Below are 19498 nucleotides of genomic sequence, written 5' to 3' on the forward strand. Positions count from 1 at the left end.
CACCACCACCTGCCCACCTCAACCGACGCACGGAGGGGGGGGTGTTGATGTGTGGGGGGGGCGGGGTTTGGTGGTAGCGGGGGTGTATAATGTAGCCCGGAAGAGTTAGGGATGCATGGGATTCTGGGTATTTGTTCTGTTGTGTTTATGTTGTGTTACGGTGCGAATGTTCTCCCGAAATGTGTTTGTCATTCTTGTTTGGTGTGGCGCATATACCCTGAGTGTGACCTGTATGGCTGTTGACCAAGTATGACTGCAAGGCATACTTGGTCATACTTGAGTCACTCATGTGTGTCTGCAGAAGTCTCATACAACATGTGACTGGGCTGGCAATGCCACCACGGCACGCCCTTATTATTGCTGTTTGGGTGAAAACCAGCAGACATTCGAGAGAATAGTTGCCCTGAAATTCGGGAGTTTCCGGAAAAATTGGGAGGGTTGGCAAGTATGACGCTGTCAAGCGCCATTCATATAAAACTTGTGGGCCGCACTAACATAACATTTTCATATTAAGGTGCGGGCCGCGTGTCTGAGACCCCTGGTTTATACATAGCACAAAGCAAAAAAAAACTTTGTATGCAGTGTTATTTCATTTGAAATTTCACAAGAGTTTTGTGGCTCCCATTGTTTTCTTTAATTTGTGAAACGGGTCAAAATGTCTATTTGAATGGTAAAGGTTGCCAACCCCTGTTCTAGATAAAAGCGTTATTATTATTATTATTATTATTATTAACATTATTGTAGTTACGTGGCACTTTTGTTTGAAACGTAACAACATGCACACTTCGCAAAGTCAGTTTGTAGAGTACTACTGAAACCCTCTACTACCGACCACACAGTTTATATATCAATGATGAAATCTTAACATTGCAACACATGCCAATACGGCCGGGTTAGATTAGTAAAGTGCAATTTTAAATATTCCGCGAAATATTCTGCTGAAAACGTCTCGGTATAATGACGTTTGCGCGTGACGTCATGGATTGTAACAATAATAATAATAATAATAATATCTGGGATTTATATAGCGCTTTTCTAAGTACTCAAAGTCGCTTTACATGTTAAAAACCCATCATTCATTCACACCTGGTGGTGGTAAGCTACTTTTGTAGCCACAGCTGCCCTGGGGAAGACTGTAGAGGACATTTTGGGACAGCATTGTGGCCAGCTATTAAGTTGTCTGTTTTCATCGCAAAATTCCACAGTATTCTGGACATCTGTGTTGGTGAATCTTTTGCAATTTGTTTAATGAACAATGAAGACAGCAAAGAAGAAAGCTGTAGGTGGGAAGCAGTGTATTAGCGGCCGGCTGCAGCAACACAAACACGTAGTCGGTGTTTCATTGTTTACATTCCCGAAATATGACAGTCAAGCTTTACCATTGGCCTGTGGAGAACTGGGACAACAGAGACTCTCACCAGGAGGACTTTGAGTTGGATATGCGCTACCGTGAGTACGTAGCTGCGGCTTCCAAACATTTGATCGCTTGCCCGTACGTGCGTGCCGCTATGTGCATGTCACGTACGTAACTTTGGGGAAATATATGTGCTGTATGAACTTTGCGGAGGTAACCGGTACTTTGGGCTGTGGGATTGAGTGTGTTGTGCGGGTGTTTGATTTGTATTGGCGGGTTATATGGACGGGAGGAGGGAGGTGTTTGTTATGCGGGATTAATTTGTGGCATATTAAATATAAGCCTGGTTGTGTTGTGGCTAATAGAGTATATATATGTCTTGTGTTTATTTACTGTTTTAGTCATTCCCAGCTGAATATCAGGTCCCACCCGCCTCTCACAGCATCTTTCCTATCTGAATCGCTTCCACTGACCTCTAATCCTTCACTCTCACTTTCTTCATCCACAAATCTTTCATCCTCGCTCAAATTAATGGGGTAATCGTCGCTTTCTCGGTCCGAATCGCTCTCGCTGCTGGTGGCCATGATTGTAAACAATGTGCAGATGTGAGGCGCTCCACAACCTGTGACGTCACGCTACTTCCGGTACAGGCAAGGCTTTTTTAGCAGCGACCAAAAGTTGCGAACTTTATCGTCGATGTTCTCTACTAAATCCTTTCAGCAAAAATATGGCAATATCACGAAATGATCAAGTATGACACATAGAATGGACCTGCTATCCCCGTTTAAATAAGAAAATCTCATTTCAGTAGGCCTTTAAGTAGCCGGGATTGTATGTTTTGCTTGCAAATACCTGTAATACTGAAACATAAAAGTCTCTGCAGTTTTTGTAATGTCAACAATAGCCAGTATTTTAAACCCTAGAGTACTTTGACTGTATGCACCTTGTGAAGTAAAAACAAGTGTTATTCTTTGAGAGAATACTTTTCCAGTATTTTGCTAGATTTTGTGTGTGCAGAGATAGATGTGTTCTATTTTGAAATTTTTTTTTTTTTTTTTGTCCTGTCCAGCTACTCAGGCAAATCATATTGCTGATGTAGATGCATATATTTGCTCTACAGTTTTACTTGAGAAAAGAGAAGTGTGGTATACTTCTCTTGTTGCCTTATTTGTATTTGACGTTATTAAATGGATTTATAATAATGTTTGGCGCAGCCGGACTGGAGCAGGATGGGATAAAAAGAGAAGAAAAGGAAGACAGAGAGGGATAAGACGGAGAGACAACAATAACAACAAGAACAACAACAGAACAGCATCATGAAATACGATATGTACAAATATGATAAGAAAAGTGATAGCAAAGAAGCAGTTAGAGCAGTAAATGATCCGGGGAACATGCTTTTTTTTGCCATAACAGAATATGATGAAGCGTATGTAGCATTGGCTTCACTGTAACCACGGTGGGAGATGAAGAAATGTTGTTTCCTTTAATGTCAATAAACTTACAATGTTGTGCAGAGGTATAGTTAGAACAATTTTATAAACAAATTGCACAGTTTATAGTCACAATAGAGAAAGGGAGGGGGGGTGGGGGGTGGGGGTTGCGCAAAATGTACTTCTTCCTAGGGAGGGCGTAACAGAAAATAGTTGAGAAGCACTGCTCTAGGGCACAGGTGTCAAACTCAAGGCCCTGGGGCCAGTTCTGGCCCGCTACATCATTTTATGTGGCCCGCGAAAGCCTGGAAAAAATGGTTTTCAATAAAATCACTTTATTTATTTTTTTAATAAATGCATTCGTTTGTAGTAGAATTTCTGACCTTTTGAGCTATATTTCGTGTCTGTTAAGAATGTCTGCTCATTTCATTTATCTTCTATTCTAAACCATTGAAGGACTAGATGTAGGCCAAAGTTCAATATGGAGTCGGGCCGACCATTCTACAAAATGTTTTGATTGTCTAAGCATGACTAAGGGATTCAAGGATGTTGCAAAACAAACATGTCGAAAACAACGGGACCTTGAGGCATGGGGAGACAGATAAAATGGCCAAGTGACGAGGGCTGAAAGAGATTGCTTGATTCTTGTGTCCTCCGGAGGACGTTTGTTTGTCTGCATGGGCAGCTCAATCCAACTTTGCACATTTGACTATGAGTAAATAAACTTTTTGTACTAAACTCACTTTTGTTGCTGTTTAAGCTTCGGACAATCCACCACAGTTCTTACAATTTTGACAGAAAAAAAATGCATATTTTAACCTTTAATATAATCTGATCATGCCAATTATATTATCATAGATCGGTAGGTTGTGTGTTCAAACCCTGGCCGAGCCATACCAAAGACTATAAAAATGGGACCAATTACCTCCCTGCTTGGCACTCAGCATCAAGGGTTGGAATTGGGGGTTTATCACCAAAAATTATTCCCGGGAGCGGCCACCTTTGCTGCCCACTGCTCCCCTCACCTCCCAGGGGGTGATCAAGGGTGATGGGTCAAATGCAGAGAATAATTTCGCCACACCTAGTGTGTGTGTGACAATTATTGGTACTTTAACTTTAACTAATTTAATATACTGTATTGCAAAACTATTTTTGTGAGATAAAAACAAATAGTTAAATATCTGCTTGTCACCTTTATTTATGATTTTAAAGCAAGTTGTACATTAAAAAAAATCTAATAATCAAATGCATATGCATTTCGATTAATCATGATTAATCAAAGGTTATTACCCGCATGCATAATATTAATACATTTTTAAAAAGCGGCCCTCTGAAAGCCGCCATTACTGCGATGTGGCCCTCAATGAAAATGAGTTTGACACCACTGCTCTAGGGGAACATCGTTAATATGTTTCATGAAACACGATTGTATATTAATGAATGAATATATGTATGTGTGTGTATACGTATGAATAATTGTGTGTATGTGAGCATGTATGTGAATTTGTATGTACAATATACCTATAATTACATACATACACACACACACATATCAATCAATCAATCAATGTTTATTTATATAGCCCTAAATCACAAGTGTTTCAAAGGGCTGCACAAGCCACAGCGACATCCTCGTTTCAGATCCCACATCAGGGCAAGGAAAAACTCAACCCAATGGGATGACAGTGAGAACCCCCCCACCCCCAGGGAGACCAGTGCAATGGACGTAGAGTATATAAAAACCAACAAATCCATACACAGGCCAGCGGGACAGCGATACAGCCCCGGAACCCACCGTCCACCGAGAACCAGCCGATCTTTCACCTACCCTCCTCCCCACGGGTCCAGCCACGTGCCCCCCCCCCCCCTCTAACGACAACCGCCGACAAGCCCGCACCTAGACAACAACACTGGGCGCGAAGCACGGCATGGCAGACACCTGACAAGCCAACCAACAGGACAACAAACGAGAACGAAGACGGCAGATCAACTGCTATATTGTAATGACAAGGAATTATTTTGAATGAATTAAAACAGATAGTCCATACTTGCCACCTATGCTCACCTGTAGTCACAAGCTTGTCTTTGTGTCGCATTTGAATGCGCTTCCTTTTAACCAATCAAAGCATTACAGGCCATTTGGTTGCTAAAGGAAGGGGAAGAAGGGAAAGTAAACACTGCCACCATGTGGCCACCTGAGACAAGTCATGTGTTTAAAGACTTGCACAAGACATTAAAACAATGTTGAGAACATGTTGAATTAGGTCCTGACGTTGAGCAAATCAAACATAACATTGAAACAACATGCTTTTTGACAATGTTTAATCAATGTTGGGTTCTGACGTTGATTTGACCATTGAATTTTGGTCATTTCATCAACCAATATCCTACAACACAAATACAACGTTGGAAAAAAAAACACTTTTTGACAACATTTATTCAATGTTGGGTTGTAACATTGATTTGACCATTGAACTTTGGTCATTTCCCAACCAACAACGTGGACATCAGTGTTGTCTCAATTTTTACAAATACAATTATTTTGCAACGTTGTTTTAAAGTCAGTTTTAAAGGACATGTACAGTATGTACATTCGACGTAGTATCAATGTCTTGTGCCTGCTGGGATGTCCCCTAAAAACAGGTTAAATGAAAACACTGATTATGCTAACTTCGGCATGAGGGTTTTATTGATTGATTGATTGAAACTTTTATTAGTAGATTGCACAGTACAGTACATATTTCGTACAATTGACCACTAAATGGTAACACCCGAATAAGTTTTTCAACTTGTTTAAGTCGGGTTCCACGTAAATCGATTCATGGTAAATGGGGGGGAAAAAAGGGGAATTCAGAGTTTTCTGTTTCAGAAGGAGATCAGTTACCGTAGTGAACCTAACCTGTTAGCTGACAGGTTTTCTTGAGTTTTTTCATCTCTCCTCCCGCCGAATATATCTAAAGCAAGCTGTCAGACATGATGTGTCTGTTAATTTGTAACCAGGAGATGTTATCAAATCCTAAAGATTTACATGGGATTTGATTTTGAGTTCAAGCCTTAGTCAAATAAATTCTTATTATACAATAATGAGAATAATAATATTTCATTTTATTTATATAGCACTTTTAAGAAGTACTCGCAGACACACATTATAAAAACAAACATGATCATAACTATAAAAGCACTTACAGTATAATAATAAAACAACCATTCAATCAACATACATGAGCACAATGAAAGAGAATATTATGTTATGAGATGGTTTGTCCAGTATGAAAAGCAGTTTTGAAGAGGTGGGTTTTTAACAGACTTTTGAACATTATGGGGTTATGATATGAGCGAATGAAAAAGTGGGGAAAGGCCCAGAGGGTGTCTTTTAAAACTGACTTTAAAACAACATTGCAAAATCATTGTATTTGTAAATTGAGACAACATTGATGTCCAACGTTGGATCCACGTTGTTGGTTGGGAACTGACCGAATTTGAATGGTCAAATCAACGTCTGAACCCAAAATTGATTAAATGTCGTCAAAAAGCATGTTGTCTCAACGGGTTCAAGTTGCTGGACCTAATTCAACAAGTTCTCAACATTGTTTTCATGTCTTGTGCCTGCTGGGAGGGGGCCAAGCTGTGGAGGGCTTTATGGAACAGGAGAAAGATTTCAAATTTTTGGGATGAGTTGAAGTTTAAGGAGGACTTTGGAAGATGAACCCTAAAGGATGCTGTTGCAGTAATCCCGTCTGGAGGTGATGAATGCATGAATAAGTGTTGCAGCAGTAGAGAGGGGGAGGATGGGTCGGAGACGGGCAATATTCCTGAGGTATAGGTAGCCTGATTTAGTAATGTGTTTGATTTAAAAGCTTCAATTGAAAAGTTATGGTACAAGTAAAAGGGGTAGGATTCAATAAGATTTGCGTCTACTCCTTTTCGGACATGTTGGAAGGAAAAAAAAAGAAAATATTTACAATATGCGATGTATCATATTGAAACTTTAAACATGTTCAAAATAAACTGAAGGGAGCCATATGTAAGAAGCTGGCCAAAAATGGTACTGCAATCGCGGTCAAAATTCTGTAGTCCCCTGCCCCTTTCCCTGACTGAGGTTGCCAGAAATGCAGCCGAATCCAGCTCGATCGACTGGGCTACTCCAAGGAATTTCAAACTTCCACTCCATCTTACTAGGGGTTGAGGTGCTGGGACCATAATAGCTGAATAGATAAGCGTTTTGTCAATAACAAATCTCTAACCAACACATTTTACACAGAAATTTGGTTATTTTCAGGTGGAAGTACGTCTTGCCTCCATACAATATCACAAAAAATGGCAATCATATGGTTATTGTCAGTACTATCAGAAAACAGGCTAAAACGAACTACAACCAACGCTAGCAATGGTTATACAGGTGAAAATAAGTACAGCATAATTAGCAGCCTAATGTACGCCCAAAACTAAAGAGGAGACATTTGACCAAAGTATGCCTGTAGGCTACTGTTTTAAACATTTCAGATTGCCATATAACTTGGTACATGTAGTCCACAATATGCAAACACAAATGAGGAATTATTTTATCATGTGATTTGGCTGTCTCCATACGTTTCACATTGCCATGACAGTCATGCTAATGACTTCTTCAGTGTATCAGCATATTGAGAAGGAAATAGGCACTGACACTACCCATATACACAGAGGTTTTATTTGTCGGAAAGATATTTTGCTCCGGCAGTTGGATTACACATCGACATAAAGGCTAAAGGGCATTTATTTCCCTCGTTAGCCTATATGTTGATGTGTCATTGATCTGGGCTATACGTATGCTCCCATTGACCGGGCTAGCATACTAAGCATTCATTTCACTAACATACTAGCTTTGTTAGATACGATCATAGACTGTATTGGACAATATAGTTTACATACGAAATTCCCATTTCCATTTATTACAAGTAATAAGAAAACGTAAATGCCTTACTTACTTATCAAGGAGGAAATTAGCAAGTTTGGCATCAAATGAAATAAACTTCTCCGCCTTCTATCATCTCCATCTTTCAAAGGCATCCCGATACAAATCCTTGTTTTGTTCCTGGCTTTTTGGATTTAATAAGGTCTGACATGTTTAGTAACTTTACCAGTGGCAGTAGCTAGACAAAGATGGCGGTGCGTAACTGGCAACCTGAATGTAACACATTCACAAACTTTCTAATTGGTTAAAACGGTGGAGGGCGGTACATCAAAATGAAAACGATAACAAGATTTTGGGTCTGTAAATCTAATTTTGAAATGAGCATATCCCGGCTGAACTACTGTTATCAGTTATAGAGGTATTCGAAAAGAACATGACTTATTAATGCTATTTGACATATCAGGGTCATTAAATGATGACTTGACATGACATTTCTTTATATGGCTGCTTTAAACTTCAAACTTCAAAAGATGAGACAAAGGTTCCGGATGTGTGTAGAGAGGTCCAGAGTTACGCCGTTTAAGGATATGTTAAATTCTTTGACAGAATCGGTTAGATATTTTGGTCCAATAATTATGATATCTGTTTTGTAGTAGTTGAGTTTGAAAAAGTTATTGTTCATCCAATGTCAATGTCAGTGAGGCAGTAGGTGAAGGACAAGGGTTGAAATGTAGATCTGTATATCATGTTGATGTATTATTTGTCCAAGTGGGAGTATATACAGGGTGAATAGGAGAGGTCCAAGTACCAAACCTTGGTTTCATAGCATTTATTGATGGCTATTAATTGCTGTCTGTCGTTCAGGAATGATTTGATCCAGGAGAGTGCAGTGCATGTTGAGGAAATTCAGATGCAGTGATTTATAGTGTCAAAAGCTGCTGTGAGATCCAGAATAATGAAAAGATTGAGGTGGCCTGATTCAGATGCGAGGAGGAGGTCATTGTGACTCTGATGAGGGCAGTTTCAGTGCTGAGGTGGGAACGCAAGCTAGACTGTTTTTGATGTTGAGGTGAGTTGTTACGTGGATGGCCATTGCACGCTCCAATATTTTTTGACAGAAAAGGGAGGTCGGAGATGGACTGGAAGTCAAGGTGCTGTACATGGTTTTTATTTTGGTTTGAAAGAATGACTGGAATGACTTGCAATTTTTGTGGTGAAGGACGACGTGGAGTTGTTGATGGGTTTGAGGAGAGGGTTTAATGTACTGAACAGAGTCCGCAGGTTTGAGAAGTTAGAATGGATGCTATTGGAATAGTAAGTGGACTGGGCTTATGTTGAGGGCAGTTTTGTATTGTTGGATGAAGTCTGTACATGCTTGCTGGTCAATAGAGAGTTTTTCAGTAGTATTTTCAGTTGTCTTCTGTGGATTCAGGAGTGTACCAGGGGGGCAGAGTGAATGAAGTAGACGGTTTTGGATTTTATGGGGGCCAGGAGGTTGAGGCAGGTGGACAGTGTTTAATGGTAGTAAATGATGAGCTCAGGTGGGTTATTAGACTCAAGGGGAGGATAGGCTGATAGAATTGAATTGAGTTGGGTAGAGAGGGCAGTTGAGGAGTTGGATTTTGTATTCCGGAATGTTAATATCCTTTTAGCTTTGCAGATGGGGACAGGAATATGGATGTCCATGGTGATTGAATAATACCTTTAAAAATTATTTTCTTTGCTTTATAAAGAGAATAATATACAAATTAAATTAACTTCAGACTTCAGTTTGTTGAACCTCCTATCTCCTTGAACCTCCTTGACTCTTCCCCTTTACTGCCATTGTTTATATGATCATCTGAATTGACGTTCTATCACCTTTATTTGCCTTCAATAATAGAGGGTAAATAAAAATGATAGAATTAGGGCTGCAACTAACAACTAATTTAAAAATCGATTAATCTGTTGATTATTACTTCGATTAATCGATTAATAATCGGATAAAAGAGACAAACTACATTTCTATCCTTTCCAGTATTTTATTGGGAAAAAAAACAGCATATTGGCACCATACTTATTTTGATTATTGTCAGCTGTTTGTAAATGTTGCAGTTTATAAATAAAGGTTTATTTAAAAAAAAAATTAAATAGAAGTAGCCTCTGCTCATGCGCATAGCATAGATCCAACGAATCGATGACTAAATTAATCGCAAACTATTTTTATAATTGATTTTAATCGATTAGTTGTTGCAGCCCTAGATAGAATGTTAACCTTTTTTTCTATTGAGGTGAATTATACCATGTACAATTTTCTTATATGACTAGGGAGCTAGCATGTGTTTGTATTTGGTCACAGAATCCTTTAGAGGATTATTCTACTAAGGAAATATGCCCTTAGATAACTTCAAAGGTGCAGATGTCCATCAAAAGCTCTCTAGAGAGTGGTGGCTTTTGCCCCCATGAGAACTGGAATCCAGGTTTGGGTTTTAGGAGTGATAATAAAAACATTAGCAGCATCTGGTAAGAAGCCCCCACAGATAGGAGTAGAGGTTAGGGGTCGGAGGTCACCCGAAATCAAACTGATCAAAGGAATAATGTCAAGGAAAGATAGACTAGCGAGACTGACCAGCTCCAAAGCTAAAACTACAAAGAGTAAGGGTCTTTGTGTAAAAGGTATTTAAAGGACAGTTGTCCGAGAGAATAGCATAAGAGAGTAATCAGGTCCACTCTTTCTCCTGGAAGCTGCAGCTCCAGTCTGAGGCTTGCTAAAACAAATAAAGATTTTTGTTCGACGATTCCTCGTTGGCGTCTTCTTGGCTCATCACCCATCGCACGACCAACAAATATACAACACACAAAACAGGAAATAGGTACAAACCACAGATACCACCGCTGTTTAGGTAGAGTGGTCCGAGCTGTCTAAAAGTCAAAGCAATCTCTAAAAATGGCATGTTTCTTCATCTCTTTTTGACCTCCGTCGCAACACCTCACGTGTTTTAAAAGTGAAACTTATTTCAACGTGTGTGCTTAGAGCACACACACATTCTCCTCCATTGCAGAATGGTACCCTTTGGCATCAGTAGAAATAATATATGTGTGAGTGTAGAATAAGCACAGGGTGTATTCATTATTTTATATTCTCCTAACAGAAAAAATGCCACATCCTAGGCATTCTTATTAACTTTGTGTGTCAAAATAGTAACAAAAGTTTTTGTTAGTAACCTGTTCTAAAATGTCCAACAAAGACTGTTTGGAAACCAAATAATTTAAAGACAATTAAAAACTATGAACACAAAACACATTTTATAGAGAATAATTATAGTTTTATTTTGTATTGAAGTTAATTAATTAACTCATATTGTGTTCTACATATGGTGAATGTCTATATTCAACTTGGAGAAAGCGAACCACCAGGTTTAAGTAAATAGTGGTTGAGCCCATAATAAAATAAGGAGCCTTATTTGGACATTCGCATGTGGACTGGAATTAGCTCTCTCACGAGAAGAAGCAATAAAACCAGGCTTCGGAATGCAAAAGTTATAGCTCTATCCTGGAGGAGAGACTCCATGTTTATCTACCGTCAACGTACAAGTTATGGTATACATCTGTTGTCTTCCCAGTCACTTACACACAAACATCTCCTTACATGGTCAGGTTGTACTCTCCTGAATTAACACACACCCAGACAGAGAAAGAAGGAATATAAGACTGTCGTTCAGATCCTCCAAGTTAGGAGTGTCTCATTTTTGACTTGACCTCCTCCAGGTACTGCAGTCCTGTATAATGACGCTGGCTTGTAATAAAGCAACTTTTAGTTCAGTAAAGCGTCTCCGACGTCTCTTTTGATCCAGCCGCACTGCTGTGTCACCTTTCTGTCCGGACGAGGATGACAAGACCAGAAATACACATTAGTATCCTGCCTGAATTACTCCGAGCCGCCTTTTGGGTCAATGCAGCAATGTACAGAGACATCCTGGATGAAAACTAATGCCTTTAATCCAACCTGATGGAGCTTGAGAGGTGCTGCAAAGAGGAATAGGAGAAACTGCCCAAAGACAGGTGTGCCAAGCTTGTGGCATCTTATCCTAAAAGACTTAAGGCTGTAATTGCTGCCAAAGGTGCATCGACAAAGTAATGAGCAAAAGTTGTGATATTTGTGATTTTTTTAGTTTTTATTTTATTTTAAACACATTTGCAAAAAAGAAAAACATTGTCGTTATGGGGTATTGTGTATGGAATTTTGAACACAATTGATTTTTTTTCCCATTTTGGAATAAGGCTGTAACATAAAATGTGGATAAGTTAAGCGCTATGAATACTTGCACTAGATGTAGACCACAAGTGTTTTAAATGTGGACAAAAATATCATTAAATGTGACCCCTTTAAAAGAAGAGTTTGACACACATGTAAAAACAAAATGTTTCTATACTCGGAGTTTAGGTTTTTAGTTGGTTTCAGACAGTGTGTTAAGAAAAAACAACTACAGTCACACACATGAGGTTGTACTACAAATAAATACAAAAATGAAGCGTTTTTAAGGTAAACTATACAGTAAACACAAGTGTACAACCCTATCCTGTACCTCAGAGGTCTAAAGTTTTACAGGTACGGAACAGGCAGTGGTAATACATATGTTGCTTTGCTGGTTTCACAGCTGGGTGTGTACATGACTGCTACAGGTTTGCCTCTGACAGGAAGTACCAAATTCTAAGTTGGAGACATATTACATTAAGGAGAATGGATCTGACTGGATATGAGGAGCCATTTTGAAATACCTTCACCGTTGTTCATAATTGACCAAGTCTGTGCATTTGGCAGTTCCAACGTCAAACATGCCAGAAAACTGATAGTCACCACTTTCCCACCTGCTTTAGAAAAAGTGCATTGGAGTCAGGCAAATGATGGAGCTGACTTACTTTTTAAGCTGCTGGCTTTCCTCAACCGTGCGGTTTGTTAAATTTTTAAACTGGCACACTCTAAGGTTTGACCTGGCAGCCGCCCAGTGTGATGTTTCCTAATGCAACTTTATCCTACACATATTTATACATACCATTTCATTGGCAACTATCAGACAAATCCTGCAAAGGAGAACATGTAAAATACATTAAGCTAAATGTACAGGATGACACATTTACTTGTACAAGTTACAGTAATCACAAGAAGGAATAGTCCTTTTTGGCCCTTAATGGTTTGCAAAATATTTAGGAGTATTTCATTCCAGTACAACACTTTGTTTACTACTTGGTGTCGAACTACTTGTTGGCAAGCACAGAGGTGAGACATTTCTTGTGCTTGCACAAATCTCTTTGTCCATTCCTCTTTAAGTTTACTCCTGAAATCCTGATATTTAGAGGCTGTTCCTTGGCAATTCAAAGTTGAAGATCCCAAAAAATGGGATTAAGGTCCAAACACTGGCGAGGCAATGCCAAGATCCTAATGTGCTCCTTTTTGAGACACTCCTTTGATGCCTTCGCTTATATGTTTCTGGTCATTGTCACAATGTTCTGGCTGAGGCGAGGGGGTACTCACCCAAGATTCGATGTTACGCGCCCCTCGTTTATCAGTCTCTCAATGCGGTGAAAGTTTCCTGTACCCAAAGCAGGACGTTTGCACCTTCATGTGTGACAGAGCGATGATGTTGTTGGATTCACATCCAACATTTCTCTGCAAACAAAGGCATCCAGGCTACTTGATGACAAACATCTCACCAAGTGAGCAGTTGTCGCAGGAAACTACGTTTTGGGCACAGCTCATCTGTTCAATGAAAGGTGTTGTGTTAATTTCTCTTAAAACCTCTTTATCATTTGATGTAGTATGAAGCCTGTTAAATTATGTCAAACTGCATTTAAGTAGCAATGTTGAAGTGGAGTATGTACAATCAAATTAAGATGTATAGTATATTAACATTTCACACTAGAAATAGTACATAAAGTAGCATTTATCTTTTAACTATTTTTGGCAGCAATCATTTTGTAATGAAAAACTTTGGAAATAGAAAGTGAACGAACAGGACGTGCCATTTGTACATGTGTGCTATAAGGAGTCTGTGTTGTCCTCTGCAGTGTCATGAGGCTCCTGAGGTCGGTACATAAAAGTGAGGAGGAAGAGCGCCACATCATAAGAGCACCAATAGGCCGTGTGTGACGTCACAGCTGACCAATAGCGGCTCTCCACTAAGCCCTCGCGTAGCTCAAAGTCAATGCGCCGTTCCAGTTCCACTGAAACACAAAGATTAGAAATTCATTAGAATTATTTATTATCCATCCATCCATCCATTTTTCTACCGCTTGTCTCGTTTGGGGATGCAGGGGGTGCTGGAGCCTATCTCAGCTGCATTTGGGCGGTAGGCAGGGTACACCCTGGACAAGTCGCCACCTCATCACAGGGCCAACACAGATAGACAGACAACATTCATTAAAGAAAAATGAAACAATTTTCATAAAATAATGTAAGGGACCAACATTGAAACAGAGAAATAACCAATTTGCTGAATAGTCCCATCAGCTTGCAATGAACAGCAGATTTGGATGAATAGGCATATTATTGACAAGAAAATCACTCATAGGCCGTATCTCCCGATAGTCAGGAAGCCTTTTAAAAATCCAGAACAAATATCTTGATTGCCTCCAAAAACTAATCACTTGTTTTACTGTTTGGTCATGCTAAAATCAAATTAGTCTGATTTCTCAAATAGTTTGGCTCTAAAGAAGCATCCTACAACCCGTGGAAACACAATAATCTGATCATGTTTGGCTTTTGAGAAATCGGACAAACACACCTGGATTATGCGATTGGAAACCAGATCTCTCAAGTGGGTGAGTGCTACCGGAGGGGACCCTTCCTATCGCACATGCGTCAGTCTAAACGCGCGGACTATAACCCGGAAGCCGATACCATTCAATAAAAACATAGGCAACAGAGGGAATGTAGAGGAGATTGTTTATTTGCTCCACAAATTAGGTATCTAAGGAAATGGAGAATGTCGGTTTCGTACGGACTCTCGAATGAAATACGAATGAGATGAACAAGGAGGAGGAACTGTCTTCTAAGAGTAAGTCTGGTGCGTTCCTGCCTGAAAGTTTTTGACTTCAAGTGCGGCAGGTGTTGTTAGATCAATTCTTTAATAGCCTTCTCAGGGCATTCAATCGATCGTAACTGGACTGTTTGGTTTGTCTCAGAAGACGTTTCGCTTCTCATCCAAGTAGGCTTCACCATATTGGTGAAATCTGACCAATCTAAGTCTTTGAGCATGAACTGATGAAGCCTACTTGAGGAGGCGAAAAGTCTTCTAAGACAAACCAAACAATCCAGTTGCGATTGATTAAATGCCCTGATATTACAATGACCTGGATGAATGAGAACATTCATAGACATCTTTAATAGTCGTTACTGAACAATGAACTTTTGTACAGCTGGAGAGTTGCTGTTCCAAAAAACCTACATACCGTCGAGGGGTCTTTTGGACTTACATGAAGTGTGGTCAATGACTACTGAAGTGGATTGCGACATGGCCTGCTCCACCTCCCTGCGCTCCTCCTCTGCTGGTTTTTCCTTTTCATCACTTTCGCCCACCATTGACTTCTCTTCTGAAGTTGCGTTTTCGCCTTCAATGGCTCCACCCTCAATATCTGACGGCTCCTCCTCGACTGCGCCCACCTGTCCGCTGGATCGAGAAAAGCGGGAGAACAGGATTCCCCCAATGCCCTTTCCAAGACTCGCAGCCCCTGAAGAACAGAAGGTATGATGAAGGTAAAAGTGTTGAAAATACCAAGTCCATTATTCTGTACGGTATCAACTGTCATCTTGACCACAACATTTAGATTAATGATCAAGGTTGGAATTATGACAAATCATTTTAGTTTGCATGCTTTCCCCCATACTTGTGAGTTTTTTTACACATATTCCAGCTTCCTCGCCCATACCAAAAACATGCATGTAATGTTAATGGTATCATGTATATCACGGGTGTAAAACTCGTTTTTATTGAGGGTCACATTGCACTTATCTGTCCTTATGAGTGCCGCTTGTAACAGTGATTAATATATCAATATAAAAATAAGATTTGTCTCATGCTATTGTTATCCAATTGCTTATGCATGTGATTATTATATTTATTTGATGTACACTGTTAAAAACAATATGTAGATAAAACTAGCAACTCACAACAGCATATTGGTGTAAATGAAAAAATGGAACCACTGTTTTTTGTTCCCTTCGGGGCCTTAAGTTCGACACCCGTGATGTATATTATCCATTAGTGTGAATGCTTGTTTGTTTAAATGTACTGCGTGACTGGCTGAAGAGCAATCTAGAGGGTGCCCAACCTCTCACCAAAGGTTCGTTTGCAGTAAAATCCAGACGGCAAGCCTTACAAAAGTTGACATAACGCTAATGTTTAACCTGGAATGTGCTTACCCATGATGCTGGCCTTGCCAAGGTTGGTGATGGACTCTCCATAGTGACGGCGGACCTGGGGTGGAGAGGTGCAGGGGCTGGGAAGATTGTCTGAATCTGATATAGTTGTTGTGTCCTTGTTGGAGTTAAGAAGCGTGGGACGGATTTGATCGTACGGCGTGGGACTCGCGGTGTTGTACCTGAACAACACAGTTACACAAATCAGCTTATAATTTGACCGTAAACACATTATTTTCATGCAAGTCCACAAAGACACAATTGGCCGTACTTCAAAGATTCTTTAATCTCGATGTACAAGAATATTAACATCCATCCATCCATTTTCTACAACTGTCCCTTTCCGAGTCGCGGGGGTGGCTATATCCCAGCTGCATTTGGGCGGAAGGCGGGGTATATCCTGGACAAGTCGCCACATCATTGCAGGGCCAACACCGATAGACAACATTCACAGTCAAACACTCACATTCACACACAATCAGAACAAAATGTGGTGGACATTTACTGGATATATACTAGCTGTTGCAAACATATATTTCTTTGTTTTATTATTTATCTATACATAATGCAATCACTAGTGTGTAATATGTCTTATTTAATATTTACTACTTTTTTTTAATTTATTTTTTTATTACATTTGACTTTTGTTACTGTGTATAAATATCTGCACTGCAACCACATAATTTCTTACTTGGAGAATAAATACAAGTATTTCCTATCATATCCATCCCATTATACAGTGTATATGTGTAACTATTGTTTATATTGGGTACTATATATGTATGGCTCCGTTCGTAGAGCGGCCATGCCAGCAACCTGAGGGTTCCTGGTTTGATCCCCGGCTTCCGCCATCCTAGTCATGTTCGTTGTGTCTTTGAGCAAGACACTTCAGCCTTGCTCCTAATGGATTGTGGTTCAGGTGTGTGAATGTATGGGTAATTGTGGAAATAGTGTCAAAGTAGACATTACAACCATAACAATATAACCCATTACCACGTACCATAACAATGATATAGTGTATACGTGTAACAGTTGTTTTTTTTGTAAATGTGTAAGAATCAGACCTTACAGTGTAAACATACTGTAGCTTAGAAACAGTTTTAATGCGAGAGAGCTGTAGTTGTCTTCTAAATTGCCATCACCTTTACATTTATGCCATATCCTTTTTTTCTATCACTCTGCAACTAACTGAGACTATACTTAAAACCAAAAATCTCGTTTGTATTCTTATCTAGTGATATACTTGTATACTCTTTTAAGGCACCTTAGGAGAACACAGCCTCAATGTGGTTGTACCTGTTACGATGACGACAAACACATTTAGCCTATTCTATTTTCCCACTATTTGTCGATTTCACTAAACAAAAACACAACTTCATGATGTGACTTACCAATTGATTTGAACAGGTGCAATGTTACTGTAGTGCTTTAAGATAAGCGGCTCCAGTCTGTAAGCCTAACAGAGCAGAGGAAAAACAGAATCAAATGGTTAGGTATAAAACACATTTTAAGTACAGCAAATATTTTTATGTAGGAAGTAGGGAAGGAAGAAAGGAACAAACTTTAATGTCATTGTACAAGGACAATGGTATTTCATTTTCAGCACAGACCTGTTCAAGAGCAGACATACATTGTCCAGGGAGACAGAACAGGAAAGCTGATGGGTTGCCACTTACGGGGGTGGACTGGGGGTTTTGTAAAAAAAAATTAAAAAGTACATCTCAGACCGGGTGCAATAAAAAAACTCAATATCCACGATAAGCACACATACACATATTACGACACAGAAACCACTAGACTTGCAACAGTAGGGGATGGGAGGGGGTGCCTCCAGAGGCGAAGTTGCTGCCCTTTTGGCGCTGCTCCAGCCGTTCCTCGACCCAGTGGAGTTAAGCGGTGGAAAAGGCGTGGGGTGGAGGTTGGGGTACATGTGCGTATATATCCACGGTCCATGGTGTGTGTTTTGTCTGTAGGCCTGTCTGATAGGATATACTTTTTTCAACCCACAATGGGGAAAATATGTGGTTGCAGTTAGGAATGTCCGATAATGGCTTTTTTGCCGATATCCGATATTCCGATATTGTCCAACTCTTAATTACAGATACCGATATCAACCGATACCGATATATACAGTCGGAATTAACAAATTATTATGCCTAATTTGGACAACCAGGTATGGTTAAGATAAGGTCCTTTTTTTAAAAATTAATAAAATAAGATGAATAAATTAAAAACATTTTCTTGAATAAAAAAGAAAGTTAAACAATATAAAAACAGTTACATAGAAACTAGTAATTAATGAAAATTAGTAAAATTAACTGTTAAAGGTTAGTACTATTAGTGGACCAGCAGCACGCACAATCATGTGTGCTTACGGACTGTATCCCTTGCAGACTGTATTGATATATATTGATATATAATGTAGGAACCAGAATATTAATAACAGAAAGAAACAACCCTTTTGTGTGAATGAGTGTGAATGAGTCTAAATGGGGGAGGGAGTTTTTTTGGGTTGGTGCATTAATTGTAAGTGTATCTTGTGTTTTTTATGTTGCTTTAATAAAAAAAATTTAAAAAACGATACCGATAATAAAAAAAACGATACCGATAATTTCCGATATTACATTTTAAAGCATTTATCGGCCGATAATATCGGCAGGCCGATATTGTCGGACATCTCTAGTTGCAGTGCAGATACAAAAAGTCCACAAAAAATAAGACAAAAACACATGAACACAAGAAGGAGACATTAATTAACACACAGAACATAAAAAACAGCAAAAGAGCACAGAGCTCAAGCAACCAGCTGCCACTTCAGCGGCGCCATTTCTACATACAGCTAGAGTAAAACACACACAAAAAAGACCAATAATAATACATATTGCACACATACGTTGCACCATACACTATCTCAACACCCACATATACTGCGGTGGCCTCTGCAGTGCTCAATGTCGTTGTCAGAAACAGACCCAACAAAGTAACAAAGAGAGCCGACTCTGTCCTAGGTTGCACACAAGCCCTCGGCTAATGTCCAGTCCGCGCGGATGAGCGAGAATCCGTCCAGTGAGACCAAAGTGTCTGACACATGCTCATTGAGCTCCGTGAAGCTCGTCCATCAGATGCTCTTCTTTTGCATCTCCTCTGGTCTCTTCAAGTGGATTCCGGTGTGGCAGACAGCCAGCAGCTGGTCTACAGTGCAAAGATGGCCATGGCCAAAACTCCCCCCAGGCAGATCCAAAACTTCACAAAAAAGCACCAGAAAACACTGCAGAAGTGCCACCACATTATGTTAGGCAGTCTCCAAGGGACCCAAACCACAAGGCAAAAAACACATGAAAACAAGAGGGAAACATCAATAACCTAAAAGGAGGACACACAAGAGTATGGAGCTCCTGTAACCAGCAGCCACTACAGCAGCA

The 19498-nt window shown here is 39.7% G+C and overlaps 1 protein-coding gene across 2 annotated transcripts in view; it reads right to left on the minus strand.

Annotated features, from left to right (window-relative positions):
• Positions 1–11031: 11031 nt before the first annotated feature.
• The window catches only part of LOC133648409 (phospholipase DDHD1-like), a 28271-nt gene continuing 19804 nt past the window's right edge, over positions 11032–19498 (minus strand). Inside the window, exons 10-14 of one of the 2 annotated variants that reach the window (XM_062044468.1) lie at positions 17468–17532; positions 16080–16258; positions 15134–15388; positions 13682–13882; positions 11032–13418 (exon numbers count right to left, since the gene is read on the minus strand). In XM_062044468.1, coding sequence (XP_061900452.1) covers positions 13698–13882; positions 15134–15388; positions 16080–16258; positions 17468–17532 — 684 coding nt within the window. In that variant the 3' untranslated portion in view covers positions 11032–13418; positions 13682–13697. Of the gene's footprint in view, positions 13883–15133; positions 15389–16079; positions 16259–17467; positions 17533–19498 lie in introns of both variants that reach the window. The other variant, XM_062044467.1, reaches the window with a different exon arrangement.

Source organism: Entelurus aequoreus, linkage group LG04 (assembly GCF_033978785.1).
Source record: "Entelurus aequoreus isolate RoL-2023_Sb linkage group LG04, RoL_Eaeq_v1.1, whole genome shotgun sequence".
Lineage (NCBI taxonomy): Eukaryota > Metazoa > Chordata > Actinopteri > Syngnathiformes > Syngnathidae > Entelurus > Entelurus aequoreus.